The 20,357-nt window shown below is 43.0% G+C and overlaps 3 protein-coding genes and 1 long non-coding RNA gene across 4 annotated transcripts; 2 read left to right on the forward strand and 2 right to left on the reverse strand.

Annotated features, from left to right (window-relative positions):
- The first annotated feature begins 219 nt into the window (after positions 1-219).
- Positions 220-5,344, forward strand: klhl36 (kelch-like family member 36). Its single transcript, XM_006803934.3, has 9 exons — positions 220-535; positions 999-1,076; positions 2,497-2,691; positions 2,882-3,004; positions 3,469-3,690; positions 3,776-4,081; positions 4,208-4,435; positions 4,526-4,683; positions 4,768-5,344. The coding sequence occupies exons 2-9, from the start codon at positions 999-1,001 to the stop codon at positions 5,327-5,329; spliced, it is 1,872 nt and encodes a 623-aa protein (XP_006803997.1). The 5' UTR covers positions 220-535; the 3' UTR covers positions 5,330-5,344.
- Positions 5,345-5,707: 363 nt separating this feature from the next.
- On the reverse strand, positions 5,708-19,988 carry zgc:56622 (aldo-keto reductase family 1 member B1). Its single transcript, XM_087844197.1, has 10 exons — positions 19,879-19,988; positions 14,501-14,677; positions 13,273-13,389; positions 11,932-12,009; positions 11,534-11,650; positions 8,564-8,676; positions 7,899-7,986; positions 7,748-7,831; positions 6,413-6,495; positions 5,708-6,340 (listed from the first exon to the last, which is right to left on the reverse strand). The coding sequence occupies exons 1-10, from the start codon at positions 19,966-19,968 to the stop codon at positions 6,307-6,309; spliced, it is 981 nt and encodes a 326-aa protein (XP_087700323.1). The 5' UTR covers positions 19,969-19,988; the 3' UTR covers positions 5,708-6,306.
- Positions 14,707-16,899, forward strand: LOC148102321 (uncharacterized). Its single transcript, XM_087844196.1, has 4 exons — positions 14,707-15,211; positions 15,353-15,604; positions 16,181-16,270; positions 16,441-16,899. Exons 1-4 carry the CDS (start codon positions 15,082-15,084, stop codon positions 16,698-16,700), a joined length of 732 nt encoding a protein of 243 aa, XP_087700322.1. The 5' UTR covers positions 14,707-15,081; the 3' UTR covers positions 16,701-16,899.
- LOC148102322 (uncharacterized) lies at positions 17,377-18,646 on the reverse strand. The gene is made up of 2 exons (XR_015719321.1): positions 18,143-18,646; positions 17,377-17,608 (listed from the first exon to the last, which is right to left on the reverse strand). It is a non-coding gene; the product is annotated as an uncharacterized LOC148102322 (long non-coding RNA).
- Positions 19,989-20,357: the final 369 nt, after the last annotated feature.

Consider the following 20,357-nt stretch of genomic DNA (forward strand, 5'->3'; position numbering starts at 1 on the left):
TTGTTATAGTTTCCAAAGATTTCAATATCTATTCAGCTTCTCAGAGACCGTTGGTTTTTCAATACACAAAATAAGCAAATATTTTCCTTCCAACAAAAATTTGCAAATGTTTATAAATATATATTTTCTATTCATCTCTAAGCTCATAGCTTGTAAACGTAAAGCACCAATAAATAAACATGCAAGAGTTTATTCTGAAAACTCAAACCGGAAGTTCAGTTGATGTTTAACCTGCGGCTAAGCTAACTCCACCTGGCTGCTTGCTCCAGCTGTTTTTGTGGTCCAATACAGCATGTGTCACCGGTAATAAGTCTCTGTAAGAAGACGGTGGACGAAGAGCGAAGTTTGAAGAATTTGCTTCCTGGACAAAATGCAGCAGTTTGTTCTTCGGCTGTCTTGCGGGACCCATAGATGCTGCTTCTGACGGAATAACAGAAGAGCCAGCCGCCTTCTGACCCGCCTCAGGTCCGCCTGGAAGCGCTGCTGTCAGTGGCTCTGTGGCAGTGACACGGTTTCTCGTCTGGGCTTTTCAGCTGTATGTATCTCATCTCGCTAAAGGCCCGAGAGCCGCGGCTCTAGCTTGTCTCCTCTTCCTGTGTTTAGGAAGGGCCGTGAACCCTCAGCTGAGTGTGGTTCATAATATCTGTGATCTAAAGCATCAGAGCTCATATTTCAGATGAGACTCAGACTCCAGCATGCTCGTTCAACTCTCACACCAAACACTTGTTGATCTCATGAACTGTTACAGGTCCTGTACCAACATGAACGAATTCTTTTTATTACTGCGCAATAAATCAAACATCAGAGTCAAAGCTGAAGGGAATATCCTCAGATCTCTTGTTTTGTTTGACTCCAATAACTCCAAAGAGAACATTTCTTCCAGTTTTTCTTGAAAATAACTGAATCAGTTAAACAATGTGATGCATTATTTGAGTAACTTATTAATTAGTTAATAGTTGTGAGAGAGTTACAGTAAAACCTGTGTGCGTGTGCTTTAGATGATGCCTTCCTGGGGGGATGTAATGGACAAATCGAGCCGAGTGTGTCGACCCCAGCGGATTAGCGAATCGTCTAAGGTCAGTGTTATTATTGTTAAAAATTATCGCATGGTCTGTAAAGTAGCTTCAGGTTAATCGACTAATAGTTGTAGACAGTTGTCTATCCAAAGTGCAGAGGATCTGGGTACTGTTTTCATCTAGGGCTGCCACAAACGATTATTTTGATAGTCGACTAGTCACCTATTATTTTTGCGATTAGTCAACTAATCAAACCCATTGGATGTAAAACGTACAGCTTATTGCACCAGCAGCATCTGCTCTTATATAACTATCATTAGCTTACAGCTTTAAGTGTTTAAGGTATGTGCTAACTAAAAATAAAGACAAAATGATAGTTTATTAAATTTTAATGACATTTGCAGATTGTTTCGGTGAAGTTTAATAAACTCCTTGCTATCTAAAATATAACAGGACACCGGAGTAATTTCTTGAGCATCTCACACTTCTGATAATCAGCTGTCTGCTTTACGTTTATTCAGCTGTGCAAAAACTATAACTTTGATCTCAGCCAAACTGATTTACTCAGGAACAAATAAAATACTAAAAAAAGCCAAACAATAACATTTTTAAGTTATCAAGTGACTTAAATATCATGTTTAACCTGAGTAGCGAAAGACGGCGGTGGGTTTGAAAACGATTTGCCGGAGTCCGGTGTTCTCACGGCTCTAGTTAGCCTAGCCCCCGGCTAGCTATCGAGCTAGTGGCTAACAGATGTCTCCGAAAACGTCGGAGCGCTTTTGAAAATATGTGGTGTCTTGATAAACTGAGCAGATATTTGAGGTTTACACAGCTACATTCTCGCCTGAAAATATGTTAAACGTTTATTTTGTGACCCAGAAAGAATAATAAGAGTAATATTAAAACTAACTAGCTGCCGCCATTGTTGGAAACTGAGCTGGGCTGCGTTATGAATTCTGGGACACTGCTTCTTCTTCTTCTTCGGGGTTTAACGGCAGCTGGCATCCTTGTACGTGCAGTGCTGCCATCTTCTGTTTCAGTCCGTTATTACACTCTTAAATCCTACTACTTATTCCTGCGTCTTTTGTGACCTTACAAAGCTTCAAACGACGCGTCGACTATTAAATCAGTCGTCGACGATTAGTCGACTAATCGTGGCAGCCCTATTTTCATCCCTCTGGTAAGTTGAGAAGTCAGCTCATTTCTAGCATGAGAGACAAAATCAGACAATGAAAATCTCAGCAGATCTCGCTCTACTGCTTGTACAGTAACACTGCGAGTGCCAAGAACTGAAGTTTGGCAGCAGTTGGTTTTATCTGGGGTGTGAATCAGGAGGAATGTGCAAAAGTAAGCAGGCAAAAAGAAGAAGAAAGGCAGCCTGGTTCTTTTCAACAAGGTTTCTGAGGAGGCTGCTGGGAGCGGGCACACAGCTGTTTGGAGTAAAGAGTTGTGGTCAGGGTGATGTTGTCTGTGTTTGCAGGTTTTCCGCTGGGTGGATCATGCTGCTGAAGTGCTGCAGGGCCTCAACGAGCAGCGGCAGCACGGCCAGTTCTGCGATGTGGTCCTCGTGGCTGAAGACGAGCGCGTCCCCGCTCACCGAGCCCTGCTGGCGGTCTCCAGCCCGTATTTCAATGCTATGTTTACTTTGGGCATGAAGGAGGAGCACCAGCAGGAGGTATGCAGGCAACGCTGTGAAAAAAGCTGTCAGATGTTTCATTGATGCTTCAGGAAATTAGCTTATTTATGTACGTAAAATAATATATTAAAAACAATGTGGATCATTTGTGGGAGCCTTTGTTTCTATCTTAGTTGTACTGAAGTTGTAAATGGAATAGAGTACACGCATGTGTTCTTCCTATCTGCAGGTGGAGCTGGTCGGGATGTCCTTCATGGGTCTGAAGGCGGTGGTGGACTTCCTGTACAGCGGCGAGCTGCCACTGGACGGAGGAAACATTGACTATGTGCTGGAAGCTGCTCACCTCCTGCAGGTAAGAAACCAGCGAACTGTTAGGTTTAACAATGCAGGCCAAGCAGCAGCTTCTGGGGCTGATGAGGGAAAGGGCCAGAAACTGCACTTCCTCTGATGGCCACTTGGGGCTGACCCTAAAAGTGAGTCAATCTCAGGAGACTCCCATAATAAAAAAATACTTTACAGCCTGGTACAAAAAATGGTTTTCATCTCCACGAGTAGTTTTCTCTTCATGAAAAATATACAGTAGGTGATTTTTTTTTATAGCTCATCAGTTTAGATACTGTTAAGGCTTAAAGTTAGAGGGGTGACCTGTTTGACTGAACTTCTCCTTTTGGAGCATTTAAACTAAATTATCAGGAAAATAATATGTCTAAGAATTTCTGTGTTTGTAGTGCGAGAGCTTTAATCACCTGTTTAACTGTTAAAAATCAATCGGTGGTGATAATTAATGTTACCTATAAAGACCTGTGCATTGTTCAGGTATGGCGAGCGGTGGATTTCTGCTGCCAGTTCCTGGAGACAGAGGTGAGCGAGGACAACTACCTGTACCTGCAGGAGCTGGCGCTGCTCTACAGCCTGGAGCGACTCAGCGCCTTCGTCGACCGCTTCATCCTCAAACATTTCTCCATGCTCTCTTTCACCCCGGACTTCCTGCGCGACATTCCTTTCCACAAACTCAACTCCTACCTCTCCAGTGGCCAGGTGAGTCGTTCTCGCCACGGCTCAGCAGATGAGCTGAAATCAAAAGCACGGTTAGCATTCTGAGAGCCCCTTTCTTCACCGCCAGGTTCAGCACGACAGCGAGCAGGCGCTTCTCCAGGCCTCGCTGCAGTGGCTCGGCCAGACGCCCGAGCGGACCTCCCACGCCAGGCAGCTCCTCTCCCACATTCGGTTCCCTCTCATCCCGGTGGCAGACCTCATAAGCAGGGTGCTTCCAGATGTGCGAGCTCTGCTGCCCGAGGAGGCCGGCTGCGAGGCCCTGGTGGAGGAGGCGCTGGCATACCACGCCAGGACCAGCGCTCAACCACTCCTGCAAACTGGACGCACCACAGTGAGGGGGGGAGTGGAGAGACTGCTGCTCATTGGAGGAGAGGTACGGAAGCTTCATCATGTTAAACCTGTTTTAGATCTGACGTCTAAAATATAAAAACGTGTCTCCACTGCTGTCTGAAAAGTGAAACCTGGAAGCTTCACAGCAAGACTTCTCTTGTTTTTTGAGGTTTCCGAGCGTGGGGAGGAGCTTAGCGCTAGCGTTTCCTGTCTGGACGCTGAAACGGGGAGCTGGAAGGTGGAGACTGAGCTGCCGGCCCAGCGGAGCCACCACTGCCTGGCGGTCCTGGGAGGTTTCATCTTCACCGCCGGCGGGAGCTCGTCCAGGGACAACGGTGGAGACGCTGCCTGTAACCTTCTGTACAGATATGACCCCCGCCACAACCAGTGGACCAGGGTAGAGTGTAGAAAAGCCCCCTCCCTCCAGCCGCTTTGATAGTTTGGGGTCGTTTAGCAGCCCAGACTCACGAACGGCGTGTTTTTGCAGGGTGCCCCGATGAACCAGCGGCGAGTGGACTTCTACCTGGGGACTGTGGGAGAGTACCTGATCGCCGTGGGAGGGAGGAATGATACCGGAGCTTTGTCGTCAGTGGAGGTCTACTGCCCTGCTGAGGACTGCTGGTCCTACGTGGCAGGATTGCCCAGGTTACCGCTGACTCCGCCTCTTTGATATCTCTGACAGCTGAGCTGCGTTTACACTCCACACATGTAACTGTTTGTGTTTTGCAGGCTTACTTACGGTCACGCTGGTACAGTCCACCGTGGCGTCGTCTACATCTCGGGCGGTCACAACTATCAGATCGGCCCATACCGCCGGGACGTCCTGAGCTACAATCCGTTGCGGGATGGCGACGTGTGGGTGGAACGCCAACCCATGTCTCTGGCCCGGGGCTGGCACTGCATGGCCTCCCTTGACCACCTAATCTACGCCATCGGAGGCAGCGACGACCACGAGGACACCTCGGAACGCTTCGACATCCTGCAGGTGGAGTCCTACGACCCACGCGGCGACCAGTGGACCAAGATTGCGCCGCTGCTGCTGCCCAACAGCGAGGCGGGGCTCGCCGTGTGGGCGGGTAGGATCTATGTTCTCGGGGGCTTCAGCTGGGAGAGCATGGCGTTCTCCAGAGCCACACAGGTATACGACCGAGACAAGGGGGCGTGGTCCAGAGGGCCCGACCTGCCCAAATGCATAGCAGGGGCTTCGGCATGCGTGTGCACCGTGAAGCCTCCGCCGCTGTCAGCCTCGCCACAGAAGAAGATGGAGCCTGGAAGTTTAGAGCCTTCGTAACAGCAGGGATGGACTTCACATGACTCTCATCCTCACCCACAGGACAAAGTCAGAGCTGTAAGGAGGAAATCTTTCTGGAGCAGATAAATGTTGACAGAAAACTGCGTCATGTGATCGACAGTCTGTCCTGAATTTATATACATTTGTCTTCAGCACTGGACAGTTTGTCTGGCTTTGTAAAGTCATGAATCGAGGGCTTGCAGCAGCTCAGAAACCGTTATTCTGTACTACGACTGACACGGTGACCAGCGGATCCGCGACTCTCCAGTCTGTTTACAGTGCAGGCCACAGAGTCAAGCTCAGCCACAATCCCAGCAGATCAGCTACTCTCAGCGGCAGCCAACACCTCCTCATGGTGCATCCTCTCTCTGAGTATGGATGCCGCTTTGCAACCCTCCTTTTCTTGCTGCATCTGACTTAATCAGTGTTGTATCTGTCGCTGTCTCATAGCTGCATAGCTGTTTGGTGCTCTGTAGTTTCACTGAAATGTGGACTTTACATAATGCGAGTGCAGCGTGTGGAACGAGACGTCAGTCGTCTGTTAATGAGCCTGATTTGTTGACATTTAAGCCGTCGGCTACTAAAACAGATAAAACTGGTTATGCACGGTTAAGGTTCTCTAGAAGTTGTGTATTTGGGAAGAATCACAGGTTTGATATTCCTCTAAGGGAACAAATACAGGAAACAGAACGAGCTGCATTTAAAAGAGGTTTTTTTCGTTCTTGCTTTTAGGATTAAACGTGAATGTTTTATAAAAGATGTCATCTCTGCCTTTGAAGCAAAAGCTGCATTCGTTACTACTGCATTTTTCAGAAGTATTCGTTTGTGCATTTGTACATTTTTTCTTTAATTAAAAAAAACATTAAAAAAGCAAAGCGAGCTTATCATTGGCTCTTATCATTCTAAACATTTCATTGTTATTAGTAAACAGGTCACTGGTGGATGCTCCAGTGCTGGTCGTTGTGGCGTCTTCGCTCTCAGGTGAAGGGGTAGTACGGGTGAGACTTGATTCTGAGAGACAAAAGAGCAATCGTTGGTTTGATGCTGGAGAATGCAGCTACAGCAGGAAGGTGGTTGACTTACTCTTCGATTGCACAGGCCTTCCACCCTCGGTTCAGTCCCTTCAGTGCACTCATGTCTTCTTCAGTCAGACTGAAGTCAAAGATCTGCAGGGAAACCGACAACGAGGCTCTAAATATACTTACACTATACTCCTGAACTAAAACTATACAATTGCTGAGGCGCTGTCAACTGAAATTGAACTGGGGCCTTTTGTGTAATAACAATTTGTACCACACAATGGTGCAGCGAGTCAACCATAGGGCCCACCCCCTAGTGGTCGTTAAAAAGAATGCAGGTTTAATACGTCCACCGAGAAAATCGTGGTAAGCGTCTTTGTCTCACCAGAGCTACAATGGTTTCTTACTAGGGCTGCCACAAACGATTATTTTGATAGTTGACTAGTCAGATCATCATCCATTGGATGTGTACAGCTTATTGCACCAGCAGCATCTGCTCTTATATAACTATCATTAGCTTACAGCTTTAAGTGTTTAAGGTATGTGCTAACTAAAAATAAAGACAAGATGATAGTTTATTAAATTTTAATGACATTTGCAGATTGTTTCGGTGAAGTTTAATAAACTCCTTGCTATCTAAAATATAACAGGACACCGGAGTATATTCTCAAGCATCTCACACTTCTGATAATCAGCTGTCTGCTTGACGTTTATTCAGCTGTGTAAAAACTATAACTTTAATCTCAGCCAAACCGATTCACTCAGGAACAAATAAAATACTAAAAAAAAAAAAAGCCAAACAATAACATTTTTAAGTTATCTAAGTGACTTATATATCATGTTTAACCTGAGTAGCGAAAGACAGCGGTGGGTTTGAAAACGATTTGCGGGAGTCCGGTGTTCTCACGGCTCTAGTTAGCCTAGCCCCCGGCTAGCTATCGAGCTAGTGGGTAACAGACGTCTCCGAAAACGTCGGAGCGCTTTTGAAAATATGTGGTGTCTTGATAAACTGAGCAGATATTTGAGGTTTACACAGCTACATTCTCGCCTGAAAATATGTTAAACGTTTATTTTGTGACCCAGAAAGAATAATAAGAGTAATATTAAAACTAACTAGCTGCCGCCATTGTTGGAAACTGAGCTGGGCTGCGCTATGAATTCTGGGACACAGCTTCTTCTTCTTCGGGGTTTAACGGCAGCTGGTATCCTTGTACATGTAGTGCTGCCATCTTCTGTTTCAGTCCGTTATTACACTCTTAAATCCTACTACTTATTCCTGCGTCTTTTGTGACCTTACAAAGCTTCAAACGACGCGTCGACTATTAAATCAGTCGTCGACGATTTTGATAGTCGATGTAATCGTGACTAGTCGACTAACCGTGGCAGCCCTATTTCTTACCTTTGTGTTTTCAAGGATGTGGTGAGGCTTTTCACTCTTGGGGATGACTGCAACACCCTGCTGCACGTGGTACCTCAGCAGGACCTGAGAAAAGTTCACCGTTACTAACTAATGAGTGCACACACACACACACACACTTTATCAACCTGACCTGTGCAGGACTGCGTTTGTGCTTCTTGGCGATATCAGCAATGACTGGGTCCTCCAGCAGCTTATATGGATCTGTGTCTTCTCTTAACCTGTGACAGGGAAGGATTTATGAAGACGGGTTAAGAGATGAACAAGGCCTCTGTTGGATGTAGCTATTAGCTACTGTTAGCTGCATATATCTAAAAGATGCAGACCACAAAGAGACATAAAGTTAGCTCTACCAAACGGAAAGAGACAAACTAATATGGGGACACAAAAGAACCACTGAGATAAAATATATCTGCAACCTAAGAGGACCACACCATTATAAATAGTGCATGTGTTTATGTTTGTGCCATGAAAACCATCCTAAATATCAGGATATATTTACATCTATTTTTCTCTACCCCAATAGTCGAATTCCATAAAATAGTTTGCACTTCATCAAAATGAGATCCAGAGTCTGCACAGCACGTTTGTTATGACCTTTACTTCCTATGAGTCAGTTTACTGGCCGAACTTTTAAAAATATTCAAAAAAACATCTCTTTTTTATCTTCTCAGCCTTGGAGATATGTTATATATCTGTATATATAATAAAGGTTTCAAACATTTAAAGAACAAAAAGTTCTCCGTGTCTGTTTTTCTGTTTTGGTTGTCGGTGTGGATCATGAGAAAGACCTCTTACAGTTCTGAGGGTCTCCCAGGTGAACCGAAGGGGCTGTAGGCAGTCAAGGCAATGTTCTTGGATTTGCAGAACTCTATCATATCTGTCTGGATCAGGTAAGGATGTAGCTCCACCTGTGGACGACATGTAAACGTACAACAGTCAAGTCGAGACTCTAAAATGTTTCAGTAGCTCACAATTTCTCACTTTACAGGAAAACACATGTGACATTATCACAAGAAAAAGAACATGACACTGGAAGAATCTGCACAATCATAATAATTCAGCTCCTGACTGATTCACGAATGCAGGAAAACAAAATCCAACTTTGAGCAACTAAATTGAAGAAAAAAAAATGTTTACTAGTCCTTACTAAACACGGCTTTCCAAAACTCCACACTGTCATAAGAAGTCAACTTAGTGCAGGACTGATAGTGACTGACTTAAACAGAACTGATTTCTGGAGAAACTGCAGTGAGATTGTTGCTGCTGCTGGACCTAGCCTGTTATTTGGTGGTTGGATAGGTCAGCTACAAAAGCTAATGGTGTTAGCAGCTGATACTTATACTGTTAAAAGGCTTTAAAGAGTGAAATAAAAGTTTTTAGGCATCTTAGAGCTGATCAAATTGAATAACCCACTGATGACTTTATTTTCTTTTTTCGAAAATTCCACAAAACCTGAAGCACTTTTGTCTATTATGAATATCTTTATTACCACTAATCCGAGGGAATTGCACTTTTGCAATTCCCTCAGATTACTCCTCACCCCCTACCCAACCCTGTGGCTTGTCACGTACTCCAATGTTGTAATGTGGACATTTATGTGCTCTCTGTGCAGAGGAGTTTTTTTGTTTCCTGTTCTCATGCTGTCCTCCCATAGCTGCCCAGCATGAGTAGAGGTCTCTTTTTTTCCTCTTGTACTTTCCCATTGTAGTGTACTTTTTCAGTGTTTTTCTGTAACGCTGCTGATCTCCGACTTGTATTCCCATGTGATGTCTTTGTTGTGTGTGTAAGTCGTGGGGGGGGGGGGGGGGGGGGGGGGGGGTCCTATTCCTCTGCGGGGCAACCTGCATATGGCCAATAAAGCTTTCATTCATGGTTCAAGGTTCCATTAATAAAGTGGACAACCCTCCACTTTATTAATGGAAGTCCCTCAAGTCCGTCCTGTCACTGTCAGGAGGGACAGACTGTTGTCTGAGAGGACAAGGCAGAAATTTCAATGCACCATATCTCCTTAACTTTAAATTGCTTCCATCTGTGTCATTAAAAAGCAGTTAAAGTTACCACGATGACTAGTTTCTATATACAGCTAGCTGAAAAAATAAGATGTTAAATCATTTATCTATTGGTGTGATCTTTGATTCTGCCATGTCCCTAGAACAACACTCTCGCCAGTTAATTAGGAACTGCCTTTTTCAGCTAAGATGGTAAATGGTAAATGTATTTACCCGGCCTGTATTTATATAGCGCTTTTACTAGTCCCTAAGGACCCCAAAGCGCTTTACATATCCAGTCATCCACCCATTCATACACACATTCACACACTGGTGATGGCAGCTACATTGTAGCCACAGCCACCCTGGGGCGCACTGACAGAGGCGAGGCTGCTGGACACTGGCGCCACCGGGCCCTCTGACCACCACCAGTAGGCAACGGGTGAAGTGTCTTGCCCAAGGACACAACGACCGAGACTGTCCAAGCCGGGGCTCGAACCGGCAACCTTCCGATTACAAGGCGAACTCCCAACTCTTGAGCCACGATCGCCCCATCTCCAAACTGCAAACTTTGCTGTCTAAGTCTGAGTTAGAAATGGTTATTCATGCTTTTATTTCTTCTCGCTTAGATTATTGTAACAGTCTTTTTCTTTGTTTGAGCAAAAGGAATCTTGACCGTCTCCAGTTAGTCCAGAATGCTGCTGCAAGGCTTTTAACTAAGACACGGAAAAGAGAGAACATTACACCAGTGTTACATTCATTACTCTGACCTCCAGTACATTTTAGAATTCATTTTAAAATCTTGGTACTGACTTTTAAAGCTTTGAATTGTGATGCCCCTGCTTACATTTCTGATCTTTTAGAACCAAACGCTCCCTCTCGCAGCCTGAGATCTTCTAATCAAAGGCTGTTGGTAGTCCCACGAACTCGTTTTAAGACCAGAGGTGATAGATCTTTTAGAGCGGTGGCCCCCAGGTTGTGGAATGCTCTCCCTACATCATTACGTTGCCTTGATTGTATTTATTCTTTTAAAAAACAGCTTAAGACTCATTTATTTAGATTGGCTTTTAATTAGATTTGTGCTGTGTTTTATTATTAATGTATTTTATGTATTTCTGTTTTATATTACTGTGAAGCACTTTGTGGTTTTTATCCTGTGAAAAGTGCTATATAAATAAATTGATTTGATTTGATTTGATTATTACCCCCAAATTCTAGGAAAGTGTGTTACAGCAGTGATGCAAAATACAAAAAATGAAGAACTCTGATTTAAAATGAATGCAGGGATTGTGATGTGAGGAGGCAAACAGCACTAATGAATTTCCTCAGCAGCAGTGTGCTAACACTGCAATGATCTGAACTTGTTCCTCACACACAAAGGACGAAGGCTATGTTGGTCTGGATAGGCTGAAAATGAAAGGAAATCCAAAACCACCAATCAGAGTGATCAATTTCAAATCAGCTATCAGTTAAGCAGCTTTAATTAACCTATGCCAAAACTGTAGAAGCACACATTGTGCAATCAAGCCTCGTGTTTCAGACCTTAAAGCTGTGTTTCTGTGATGAACGGTCTGAGGCTAGTTAGGTGCAAAAGCTTTGGAAAAGTTTTTTTATGTATAACATATAATGGGATTGATTGTAAGTGTAGAAACAAACCTCTGGGAACATGCTACATCTTTGTACAAACACCAGTTAATTACAAAATGAACTAGGAGATGTTGTAGAGCTCGTGGAAATGAGCCTTCACAGCTTCAGCGAATGGACGCATCTGCAGTACCTGATTGACCGCAGGGGGAACCCTGCACAGAGCGAGGAGCCTCTCCAGCTGCAGGATGCTGAAGTTGGACACACCGATGCTCTTTACTTTCCCCGAGGCTTGCAGTGCTTCCATCCCCTGCAAACACAAGACAACTTTTTACAATTTAGTTTGCCTGAAAAAAAAATCTGCTTTTAATATCAGTTAAATCACAGATAAAAATGTAAAAGATTCTATAAGAATTTAGTTAAATGATGTATGGAGCTGTGGTTATATGATTCACAGTTCACATCTGGGTCATAAGTATTTACTTTGACCATTTTATTATCATTTATGGTTCATTTATCTGTCATTAACATTTACTCATATGATTATTCAGTGCTGTTATTCAAACAAGCATACAGACTGTATCTTCTTACCCTCCACACATCTACGTAGTCTACGTCAGAGGTCACCATCTTTCCATCCTTCCTTGGGAAAAGCTCATCGCCCATTTTCTGCAGTGAAATTAAAAGTCTATCAGACAGATGGCACATCTTTCCCCACAGTGCACCCTCTTTCAGTTCTAAGGCTTTCCTTTCATTTTTGAGCGGTGTATTTTTAAATACAACCTGACATGAACAACAACTGCTGACACATTACACCGTGTCGATTTAACAAAACCTAAGCCAGGATGCAGACGCAGTATATGAAAAACAAACATTAGTGTCCGTTGTGCGCGGGAAGAAAACTTCTTTTTACAGCGCAAAAACCCCTAAACTTCCAAACAAGCACCGAGTAGCTACGACGTAATGGGAAACTCACAGAGAAACTGGCGGATTCTTCCACTGACCGCTGCACACCTGCACCAGGGTAACCCTCCGCCTACCCCACTCCTGCTTTACAGGTGAAAATAGAGCAACAGGACCGCTAGTCTTTGACTTTATTTATTTTCTGCTGTGTTTTACTTGCATCTATTTGAAAGACTGAGTGTAAACACAAAAAATATTTTATTTTATGTGCTGGAATGTGCAGAAAATAAGTTTAAATGTTAAACTAATTTCTTCCAGTCAGAGAATGTTGCATATAATTAAATCTTTGCTTGATGCATAAAGTTAAAAGATTAAAACTAATAAAACAAGTTTTAAAAAGAGACTTTTCCATTTGATTACATTTTGTATGATGATTATGCAGAAAAAGTAGAATTGGGCTGAAAGATCTATCACTTTATCACCTATTCAGGTTGTAAATCGTGTTTTTAAAAAGTAACTAAGTAACTAAGTAATTAATTACTTTTGAAAATAAGTAATCAGTAAAGTAACGGGATTACTTTTTCGGGGAAGTAATCAGTAATTAGTTACTGATTACTTTTTCCAAGTAACTTGACCAACACTGGTTAAAACACACCTGAATATTCTAGACCAGCACACTTCCACAACGGCTTCTTTTACAGAGGTTGTTTGCTGATTTGGTTACCAGCACCTAGCTCCTGCTTAAACACTTAATTCCCATAGAAGCAGTAAGAATCCTCTTATTTATTTAATTTTTGTTAAATAAAAACTGCCTTGAATAAATTTGCCTCAAATGTCTTTATCGTTAAAGTGAGTTTAACAGATGGATACTGCACTGGAGTCTCTGCTTTTATCTCCAATTTGCCTGAATGGGAATTGAATACAAGGTCGACTATTCCAGAAGATGAACTTATTCTTAAGTCAAAGCCAAATGAAGAATGTCAGAATAAAGGACAGTGAAACTGTCAGAATTTTAAATCTCTGCTCAACCTTTAGGCCAACAGGGAAATGCACAAGATAAAGATCCAGGTAGTCCAGCTGGAGATCACTTAGGGACTTATTGAGGCACACAGGGATGTCTTCTGGGGCATGATGGGTACACCACAGCTAGAAAAGTTAAAGCACAGCGAGATCAACATTAACATACAGCAGCGTGATGCATAAATCTGGGTACTTTGAAATAATAATTCAATTCATTTTTACAGACAAAGAAAACCCCGACAATCATATGACCCCCTATGAGCAAGTGCTTTGGCAAAAATGGAAAGAAAAACTCTCTTTTAACAGGAAGAAACCTCAAGCAGAGCCAGGCTCAGGGAGGGGCGGGGCCATCTGCTGTGATTGGTTGGGGATAGAGGGGAGGAAGATGGGACAAAAGAAGAGAGCTGGAGATTAATAATAACTAATGAAATATCAACTCAGTGTGGGTCCAAAAAAAAAGGTGACTGAAGAAGAAACACCCAGTGCATCATGGGAATCCCCGGCAGCCTACACCTATTGCAGCATAACTAAGGGAGGATTCAGGGTCACCTGGTCCAGCCCTAACTATATGCTTTAGCAAAAAGGAAAGTTTGAAGCCTAATCTTGAAAGTAGAGATAGTGTCTGTCTCCTGAATCCAAACTGGAAGCTGGTTCCACAGAAGAGGGGCCTGAAAACTGAAGGCTCTCCCTCCCATTCTACTTTTAAATACTCTAGGAACAACAAGTAGGCCTGCAGAGCGAGAGCGAAGTGCTCTAATAGGGTGATATGGTACTACAAGGTCATTAAGATAAGATGGGGCCTGATTATTTAAGACTTTGTATGTGAGGAGCAGGATTTTGAATTCTGGATTTAACAGGAAGCCAAAACAGGAGAAATCTGCTCTCTCTTTCTAGTCCCTGTCAGGACTCTTGCTGCAGCATTTTGGATTAGCTGAAGGCTTTTCACGGAGTTTTTAGGACTTCCTGATAATAATGAATTACAGTCGTCCAGCCTGGAAGTAATAAAAGCATGAACTAGTTTTTCAGCGTCACTCTGAGACAGGATGTTTCTAACTTTAGAGATGTTGCACAAACGGAAGAACGCAGTCTTACATATTTGTTTAATATGTGCATTGAAGGACATTTCTGGTCAATCAAACAGACAAAAAGGAAAAGAAAAAGATTGGAAAGAACAAATAAGAAGTTCGGACTCTTCCTCCTCATGCTGTCCCACCTCTAACACCAACTACTTTCCCACCTTGCTGACAATAAACATATCCTCACGTCGGATGACGCCCTGCTGCATCTTGGAGCGCAGAGCCTTTCCAATGTCCACCTCGTTTTGATAACTGTAGGCAGTATCTATGTGGCGGTATCCAGCCGCGATGCCAGTCTCTACTGCGCCCTGGATCGAGGTCGGGGACAGATGAGAGGACTGCAACAAGCAGGACAGTAGAGTTACGGTGTGTTCACACCGAACGCGATGGACGCGAATAGAGCGTCAGGTTTACATGTAAAGTCAATGGAAAAGCGCGATGACGCGCGATTGTGGGTCCCGCGAAAATTCGGAAGCAGATTTGCGTCGCGAAAACGCCAAAACGCGTGAAACGCGCGTCAGTGTAGCGCGTCTGGCGCGTTTGACTCGCGAATAAAACCACGCGCGTGAGTTTTTGTGTTGCATTTTGTGCATACGCGCGTTTCGCGTCTACCGCTCGAGTTGGAAAAAGCTGAACTCCAGCGTCAAATCGCGCCGCGACAACCAATCAGGAGCCTGGTGACGTGGCTCTGACCTAGGTCAAAGGGGCAGATCCAGCCAAAGCCCTTCATTCTTCATTCAGTATGGAGGAAAAGCTAATCAGAGCCGTGGCTAATCACCCGGAGTTATATGATGCTAGCTACTACTTCTACCGAGACAGGAATAAAAAGGACCTAGCTTGGAGACACATAAGTGAGGAGATCGGGCAACCTGGTAAGTTCATTCCTTCTTCTTTTTAATTTTCAGACTGACCCGATGTACCCGCGCAAAAGCTAGCAAGCCCGCCTACTGTCCCGCTATTTTCCCACTGATGTACAAATACCTTTCCGCTAACAAGATAATGCGTTTATTCAGAGGACATCTGCAGGAGAAAGTGGGAGAGCCTCAGGGACACTTATAATAAGGAGAAGAAGACAGAGAAGGAGAAGGGGAGTGGGTCTGCAGCAGGATCGGGGAGAAAATGGAAGTTCTTCGCGGTCATGGGGTTTCTGGACCCCTTCCTCACCCCGCGGGAGACAAGCGGTAATATGGTGCGGACCGTGGAGAACTTCTCCCCCGAGGACCAGGGACAGCCCGAAGAGGCAGCAGGGGAGTGTCAGTCAGAAGGTATGTTTACAATGAGTTAATGTAGGCAGTTAATTTATGCGTGTTGTCATACAGGAACATATTTTGTTTATTAATAAACAGTATACAGTAGTCCCGCTGTTCATCCGTCACTGCCTCGCCTTTTCGCTGATTTTATTTATTGCACCGTACAGCTTTCAACGATGCGCATTGCATTCTGCAGCCCAAATGACAAATCTCCTCCGTGTCGTGTCTCCTGCGCTTGCCAAACTTATCATGTTTGGTTTTGATAACCATCATGTCCAATAGAAAAAAACAGCACAAAAACACTCATAACTATGACCCTTATTCGGAAATACACACCTGCACCGGGAGCAAAAAAGGCGCACAAAAGTGGCGCCGCAGACGGAGAAAAAGCGCGGCATAATACTTTTACGTTTTAAAATCGACAAAGGTTTTCACTTTGAGAATCAACTTGTGAGAACTGTGACTACTGTTCATGTGCTGCAATAAATGAGAGACCACTGTATATAATAATAAGTATATAAGTATATAATAATATAATATTCTCTATGACTGTTGTTTTCAACCTGTTAACATCTAATATTGTCTTGATAGAGTCAAGTAATCATGCAGCAGAGTCCTCAACTGTCTCTTCTCCTGGCTCTCCAGTCCCTGGTCCCTCAGCTCCTGCTGCTGCACCCACAGGTATGAACATCAAGCACTGACAGCTTTTTACTCGCTTGAATTCCCTTGTGATCACCTTTACTAAATATCTACAACCAATCTGTTTATATCCTGTTTTTTTCAATTTTGAAAATGAAAATCTAGTAGCAGCCTTCTCATTACTTTGTGTTGTTTTGTGCTGTGTTTTACAGGCCCACAGAGGAGGACAGCTCGAAGGCGGGCGAGGAACGGGTCCCAGGACGGTCCATCGGCGGTGGAGCTGGCCATCCTGGAGTCCCTAAAGAGGCCACGCCCGTCTCCAACTGAACATTTCCTCCTCGGCCTTGTTCCTGTTCTGGAGAGCATGCCGCCTCAGACACGAGAATTCGTGAAATTTCAAATTTATAAATTAGTTTTTGAAAACAGCACAGCTGTGTTAAATTTGGAAACATTGGACCCTAATGATCAGTAGTTTTCTGATGAGGCAGCAGCTCTCCAGGGCAGAAACAATGTTCTTATTTTTCTCCTCCTTCTCCCTGAGGCTCTTCCACTCCAAGCTGGGTCCTTTTTATTCCTGTCTCTCTGTAAATAGTTAAATTTCATATATTTATGATAAATGTTTTTGTTAATGAATTTATATATTTTTTCAAATAAACATTTATAATGACTAATGTCTCTGTTCTACTACACAGCAAATATTGGCACCCGACTTGACACAAGTAGAATTTATTTCATATTATACTAATGACAAAACATACTAATACAGTGGGATGCAAAAGTTTGGGCAACATTGTGAAAAGTAATTATTTTCCTGTACAAATTATTGGTTGTCACAATAAAAATAGTCAGTTAAATATATCATATAGGAGACACACACAGTGATATTTGAGAAGTGAAATGCAGTTTACAGAAAGTGTGCAATAACTGTTTAAATCAAGCAGGTGCATAAATTTGCGACACAAAAAAAGAGAAATGAAATAAATATTTAGTGTATATCAATGTGTGTGTCTCCTATATGATATATGTAACTGACATTTTTCATTGTAACTGCGATTCATACAGGAAAATAATGACTTTTAATAAGGTTGCCCAAACTTTTCCACCACACTGTATATAGGAACATAGTGAAGACAAGTTACTTAAGAGAGTAAAAAGAGGTTAGTTTATTTTGGAGTAGAGCTCCATTTATTAAGAAAAAATTAAAAGGACAGGAACACTCTTTAGAGGTTTGTGGGTGGCTCTTAAAAGAGCCGTTGTGGGGAAGTCACTCGGACTTCAAACAGGCTACTCCTTTGGTTGCTCCCTCCGCCGAGAAGTGAGCCATGAATTTCTCCCTCACCAGGACAGCCTCTCTGGAGGAGTTGTTTGCTGGCAAGGAACCTGGACAAAATTGTTTAAAATGAGTATTATGTGTACTGCAGTTACAAAATACATTATTGAAATTCCAAAATTACAAATTGCAAAACATAAATCTTACATAAAACCTTTTGTAATTATAAGGATAATTACATGATATATATTAGATATAATCTAAAACAGTCTGCGGGGATTATATACAAATATTCAACTATCCCAGAATTAAACCAGGTCTAAATAAAAAGGAGTGAGTATCACTACAAAGGTTAACTCAGTGGTCCTAATGCTACAGTTTGATATCAGCAAACACCGAGCACATACATTGATATGACACCACAGACATGCTATCATTGCAAACACTGATAACAGCATAAATCGAATTAAATCGGGACTTGATGAGACCTTCTGAGTATCACTAGAAATATTATAAACAGTCGTCTCCGTACCACATTCACTGTTAGCATAGCACATCCATGTTAGCAGTGTAAAAATGGATGGTTTAGCATGTATTAGCACAGGTATCAATAAAGGACTACCGTATTAAATACTTTTACTAACCTCAGGCAGATGGACAGGCGCTCTGCAGGTGGGATTGAGCGCCTGTAATTGGTGTCTAGGCGGGCGATTCTGGGACCGACCCGGGGAAGCAGGTCCTCAAACTGGCCGAGTGAAAGACGGTGATGTCGCTGGAATCGGCCGTCATCCAGGCGCAGCTCCTGGAGCAAATGGTGAAACTCACCAAACTGCTCACGCCTCTGGAGGACCTGATGGACCCAGGTACGGCGAGGGCGTCTTTTACGCCGCTGCTCTGCTCTCCACAGTACATAGAGAAGGGAGACTCTCTCTTCAAGCGCTAACTCGACAGCTGCCATCTTGCAAAGATACCGGTCTGGCACAACTTCCTCCCACATCCCTCCCACATTTCCGGTTCACGCGCGTCAAAATATGATATTTTGACGCGCGATGGATTTTTCTTGGACACGCGTTGAGGCGCGAATGTGCACGCGTCAAATTAGGGGCGTTTGGGGCGTTTTTGTTCGCGTCCATCGCGTTCGGTGTGAACACACCGTTAGTGTCTGCTAACCTGACTCTTGGTTCCTGGGCACATTTACATCAATGTAGAGAGAATTTATGTGAGACAGATAATACAACAGATAACACAAAGTTGAGAGGGTCAAAATAACATCACAGATGTGCATGAAGTCAAGCAGCACCATTGGTGATAGGGGTGGGGGAAAAATCGATACTGTGTAGTATGGTGATATTTTGTTTGCTAATAATGTGTCGATACAGGGACAGCAGAAATCAATATTTTGTTACAAAAAGGTTTTTGTGCTCTGACTTCAGAGCATGTTGATCCTTTTTCTGAGCAAGAATCCTGACATTCCTTCACTGTCCAAATGCGTTTAACTTGTTTTTTGGCAGCAATAAACATGACAGTTTACTTATTTTAATTTAAGACATGTTTTATTTTAATTAAGTTTAAAACTTTTTTTATTTAATGTAAAATTATATTTTGTTTTAATTTACTTTCAAATTCTTCAGTTGCTGAAGGGGCTGCATAGTTTTCATAAACTGCATAGTTCAGAATAGCTATAATTGTACCAGATGGTTGATTCAGTTAAGTTGGACTAGACTGTAATACAAACCGTTCAGTTTGTCAACAATAAAACTGAAATGAGAGAAAGACTGAGTGTGAGACTTTGATATTAGATAAATGAATATTGATAAAGTTTACCTTTATGTACAGAATCTGAATATCGCAAAATATTTAAAAAAAATTGCAATAATATCGTATCGTGCGTTAAGTATTGTGATAATATCGTATCGTGGGATGTATGGTGATTCCCACCTCTATTTGGTGACAGTCATATGTCTGATAGGCCTCTTCTCAGCAGGTCACTAAACTGAACTTCTCTACTGTGCTTTTATTGGCATTTTTCATTGATTATCTCACACATGATACAGCTAAGCAGTACAAACAAACCAAGAAGATTTGGCTTCAGTTTTATATTTATATTTATATTTATATTAATTTCGACCTCTAAAGTTTTGAAACCTCTGTTTGGATGCATGTGTCTTATTATTAAACTTGACTCTGCCACCTGAAAGAGTGATCAGTGTCTGCCAATCACAATCAAGTCACAAATATCACCAATATCAGTAAGTATGCCTTTAAATGCATGTGTTAGAAAGCATTAGTAAACATATAGTAACTCTTAACAATACATGAGAAAACACAGTAACACTGAGCAACTTCTCAAAGTTAAATGCAGATAAAGAAATGGGGCTACCTTCCATGTCCCGAGACCCAGCAGTGGCATTCGAGAGCCGTCATTCAGCTCAACGTTCCTGGCCACCTGTGTGTCCTCCACAGAGTACATTTTCCCCACCGTAAGAGAAAAACAACAAAAAAGCCGCTCAGTTCACAACCGCGCACTGTCACTTCTTCCTCTTCCCCCCTCAGAGTGCTTCTGCTGAGTCAGTGTCCTTCCTTTTTCTTTGCTGATTTTACTTTAGCTCATGTTTCTGACCTTCACTCACTCGGTTTTCTTCTCTTCCACCCACTCATTTCCTTTTCTTTCTGTGCTATCAGTCCACAAGTTAATTATTGGACAACAAGCAGAGAACTTCAGTAGCATGTAGTATTTATCTGTAAATAGTAAGTGAGGAGGAACGTGTTGCAAAGGTCACTTCTCCCATCGTGATAGCAATACAAACACGCATGCACACACATGCACCCACGCATGCACACACATGCACCTTGCCTTAG

This window comes from Neolamprologus brichardi, chromosome 7 (genome assembly GCF_056152115.1).
Source record: "Neolamprologus brichardi isolate AB-2024 chromosome 7, ASM5615211v1, whole genome shotgun sequence".
Lineage (NCBI taxonomy): Eukaryota > Metazoa > Chordata > Actinopteri > Cichliformes > Cichlidae > Neolamprologus > Neolamprologus brichardi.